The 4,751-nt window shown below is 44.7% G+C and overlaps 1 protein-coding gene across 1 annotated transcript; it reads left to right on the forward strand.

The window, feature by feature from the left end:
* Window positions 1–3,996: 3,996 nt before the first annotated feature.
* Window positions 3,997–4,521, forward strand: LOC137639265 (uncharacterized). The gene has a single exon (XM_068371549.1). It carries the CDS (start codon window positions 3,997–3,999, stop codon window positions 4,519–4,521), a length of 525 nt encoding a protein of 174 aa, XP_068227650.1.
* Window positions 4,522–4,751: the final 230 nt, after the last annotated feature.

Genomic DNA, 4,751 nt, shown 5'->3' on the forward strand with positions numbered 1-4,751 from the left:
GCCTCTCTCCGGCTCAGAAGTTTCAGTGGTTGGGAATCCACTGGAATCTTCAGTCACACCGCCTTTCCATCCCCCAGAAGAAAAGGAAGGAAATAGCAGGGTCTGTCAAGCGACTACTGAAATCCAAACGCATTTCAAGACGACAGCAGGAACGAGTTCTAGGCTCTCTACAATTCGCCTCAGTGACAAACCCAGTGCTTCGTGCACAGCTAAAGGATGCCGCGGGAGTCTGGAGACGATCGGCATCCATCGCTCGAAGAGACCTCAAGAGACGGCTTCCAAACAGACTTCGACGCCTCCTAAAGCCGTGGTCGGAAGCAATGGCCCTGAAAAGGTCCATTCCTCTCCAACACCCTCCTCCATCACTCAACATCCACACGGATGCCTCACTGGAGGGCTGGGGAGGTCACTCCCACCTGAAACAAGCTCAAGGGACCTGGTCTCCACTATTCAAGACGTTCCACATAAACATCTTGGAGGCCATGGCGGTCCTTCTTACTCTGAAGAAGTTATCCCCGCCACCCTCGATCCACATCCGTCTAACCCTAGACAACTCGGTGGTAGTTCGTTGTCTCAATCGCCAGGGCTCAAGATCGCCCCAGATAAATCAGGTGCTTCTCCCAATCTTCCGTCTGGCGGAGAAGAAGAAGTGGCACCTGTCTGCAGTTCACCTACAAGGATTCCGCAACGTGACAGCGGATGCTCTATCTCGGACAAACCCGATAGAGTCGGAATGGTCTCTAGACGCAAGATCATTCTCCTTCATCTCCAATCAAGTCCCAGAACTTCAGATAGATCTCTTTGCAACGAGCGACAACAATCAACTTCCTCTGTACGTAGCCCCGTACGAGGACCCCAAAGCAGAAGCGGTGGACGCCATGTCACTGGACTGGAACAGATGGTCGAAGATATACCTGTTCCCTCCCACCAACCTTCTGTTGAAAGTCCTCTCCAAACTGAGAACCTTCAAAGGGACAGCGGCCCTAGTGGCTCCCAAGTGGCCCCGGAGCAACTGGTACCCCCTGGTCCTGGAGCTGCAGCCCAAGCTGATCCCTCTCCCGGGCCTAGTTCTCTCTCAACAAGTACAGAAGTCGACTGTCTTCGCTTCATCATCGAAAATCAAGGACCTTCATCTCATGATTTTCTCTCCCTTGCCGCAAAGAAGAGGTTTGGGATCTCGAAGAAAAGTCTGGACTTCCTAGAGGAATACAAGACCGAATCCACGAGACGGCAATACGAATCATCCTGGAGGAAATGGGTCTCCTTTGTTAAAGCAAAAAATCCTAAAGAAATCACCATTGATTTCTGTATGTCCTTCTTCATTCACCTTCATGGACAAGGATTAGCAGCCAATACGATCTCAACTTGCAAATCGGCTTTGACTAGACCAATTCTATATGCTTTCCAAATTGATCTGTCCAACGACATCTTTAACAAACTGCCGAAAGCATGTGCTCGCCTACGCCCAGCACCCCCTCCGAAACCGATCTCCTGGTCACTAGACAAGGTGCTCCATTTCGCCTCCAACTTGGACAATGATTCATGCCCCCTCAAGGATCTGACTCAGAAAGTTATATTTTTATTTGCTCTCGCCTCGGGAGCTCGAGTCAGCGAAATAGTGGCATTATCAAGAGAAGAGGGACACATCCTGTTTGCTGATTCAGGAGAAGTGACCCTCTCCCCCGATCCGACGTTTCTCGCCAAAAAAGAATTACCCACCAAAAGATGGGGCCCTTGGAGAATATGCCCCCTGAAGGAGGATGTCTCTCTATGTCCAGTAGAGAGTCTCAAGGTCTATCTTCGCGGAACTTCAAACTTTGGTGGAGGCCAACTCTTCAAAGGAGAAACATCGGGCAGCGACCTGTCACTGAAACAATTAAGAGCGAAAATCACCTACTTCATTCGCAGAGCGGATCCGAACAGTACACCCGCTGGTCATGATCCTAGAAAAGTGGCATCTTCTCTGAACTTCTTTCAGAGCATGGACTTCGAGAGCCTTAAGAACTTTACGGGCTGGAAGTCCTCGCGAGTTTTCTTTAAACATTATGCGAAACAAGTGCACGAAATCAAACATTTTGTGGTAGCCGCAGGTAGTGTTATGAAACCTGCACCTGACTCTGCGTAGAACAGTGAGTTACTTGGGACTCTAACTCTTCGGGTGCCTATGTTGACCCTCGAGTGATTCATAGTGATGTCTAAAAACACTTAGTGCTTTTATAACTGTTCTTATCCCAGGTGGAATGTCATAGTGTTACACAAGTGCCGCATGCCTTGAGCATGATGTGTTATTTAAAGACTTGCGTTCCTCGAGAACGAGTACCTACTAATCCTGAAATTCCCTTTCAGATTCAAGAGCAAGCCTTTATTTCTATGTACATTATTATTACTGTAAATGAACTTTACCTTTTGCTGTAAAATTATTTATTTTCTGCATTGTGAAATAAAATTTCTATTTTATTACTTGTGCGTCTCTTTCAGCTCCTACTTACTATGAAATACATACTGTCATAGTTTTATTTATTCCTCCTTTCTTATGGTCATGAAGAATTTAAGATGTTTATTCTTAAATTATATTCACCTTGTCTCAGTAAGGTTCCTACTCGAATACTTACTTCTGATAATCAGGAGATGAACCCTACACACAGTGCCCAACCACCACTGACCTACTCAGAATGTTCCTATACAAATATCAAACATTCTGCTTCATCTCTAAGCTCTTAAAAAGCTCTTCTGTCAAGATGAATAGCCCTTCAATACCACTTTGACGTCGGCATAGCCCATGGGAACTTCCTACCAATGGGGGGCAGGATACTTCGTTCCTATGGTTCTTACCTAAGATTACTTTGCTATTTTGTCAATGCCTAGGCACTTAACTCTGGGGGAAAATCTACCACGATACATTGATTCTCTGGTACTCTTCCATCAGGACGCCATGGCTTGAGCCCAAAAAACGGATTTTGAGCGAAGCGAAAAATCTATTTTTGGGTGAGATAGCCATGGCGTCCTGATGGACCCTCCCTACTACTTCGTCAGTTTGTTCCCACCCTACACAATTGTATCATGGTGATGGGCAGCAACTGGCGCCAGGATAAAGACGCTCGTGACGTCATTAGAGCAATGGCGTCCGTTTGTTTACGTCTCGAGTATCAGTAGTAGCCACGAGTGAGATTAGCTGTGGAACGGCTCCCAGCTATTCTCAGCCCTTACACACCGAAGCGTTAACCCTGTTCGGGGTGGAGATAGCTATGTGGCACGACCAGACATGCGTGTCCCCTGTTGTATTACGATGTCTTAAAGGGAAACCTTTGAGATACTCGCTCCAGAAGTTAGAATTCTGTGATAACCTGTGGTTAAATTCTCTGGGAATATCTTAGTAGTCTTATACCCAAGGAAGCTACCAAACAGGAACCTTCCATCAGGACGCCATGGCTATCTCACCCAAAAATAGATTTTTCGCTTCGCTCAAAATCCGTTATATATGACCTAGCAATGCATAGGAGAAGCAGAAGATAACCAGGATATCCGCTTGAAAGAGCCAAAGTCCGCCAGCCCTCCCTCCTCTAAATTGTGTATAGTGTTTCCCTCTCAAGTGGATTAGGGATTTTTCTCCAACGTATATTGTGTAAAATGTTTTCCAAACGTCGGTGATTGTTATAATATTGTTTTGTCCTTTTGCTCTTTCATACTTCACTCTGAACCGTTTGTCTGGTGATCTTTTCATACTTTGTTTACTTACCTGATGGAAGGACAGTCGGAACAACTTATCAGGTAATTATCTGTTTTTTTAGTATTTTTTTTTATTCCATATGTATCTGTTTGGTTTAATTATATTTAATTTGAGGATCTAACATAGTTCGTATTACATTTACTATGGGGTCATTGCTAATTATGTTCATGGTTGTTTCAGGGAATAATCTACTGAAGTTTAAGTTGAATAAAGCTTGGGTAGCAGCAGCCAAGTCTTTTAATGTCACACTAATTTATTCAACCTAAACTATGGAGAAACTATTGAAGCCTGCCCGTTTGGATCTGGACCCTAACTTTCCTTTTGCAGCAAAAGAATGGCGGCATTGGCACAAGATGTTTTCCTACTTCATTCAAGAATGTGGTGAAAGGACACAAAATAAACTAAGGACACTCGTGAACTCTGTCGGTCATAATGTGTATGAATACATTGAGGAGTGTGTGGATGATGATACTGCCATTTCCACGTTGGAAAAGTTATATGTTCAGGCACCTAATGAAATATTCACCAGACATTTACTTGCTACTCGCCAACAAAAGGCAGGGGAAACTTTGGATGAGTTTCTGAGGGAATTACGTAAATTAGGCAAGGACTGTAATTTAAAGTCAGTTAGTGCAGAACAATACAGAGAGGAGTTGATCAGGGATGATTTTATAAATGGCCTGCCCTCACCTATGATTCGGCAACATCTTCTCGAAAATAAAACTCTTGACTTACAGGCGGCGTATGACCAGCCTTCCTCTTTAGACCTAGCCCAACGTAATGCTAGTTTTTAAAAGTCACATGCTTCCTCATGTTAGGCATACTGCTGCTATGGTTACATTGGATCATGCATTTATTACAGATGATCATGTGAAGAGTGGACCAATGTCTGAGAGCTGTGAGGTAACTGCTGGAACTCAAGTATTAGCGACTACTCTCTCCATGAAGGGAAAGTGCTTTTTTTGTGGAGGTCCCTATCACATTCGTGCACACTGTCCAGTTCGGGATTCCATTCGCAATAAAA

This window comes from Palaemon carinicauda, chromosome 4 (assembly GCF_036898095.1).
Source record: "Palaemon carinicauda isolate YSFRI2023 chromosome 4, ASM3689809v2, whole genome shotgun sequence".
Lineage (NCBI taxonomy): Eukaryota > Metazoa > Arthropoda > Malacostraca > Decapoda > Palaemonidae > Palaemon > Palaemon carinicauda.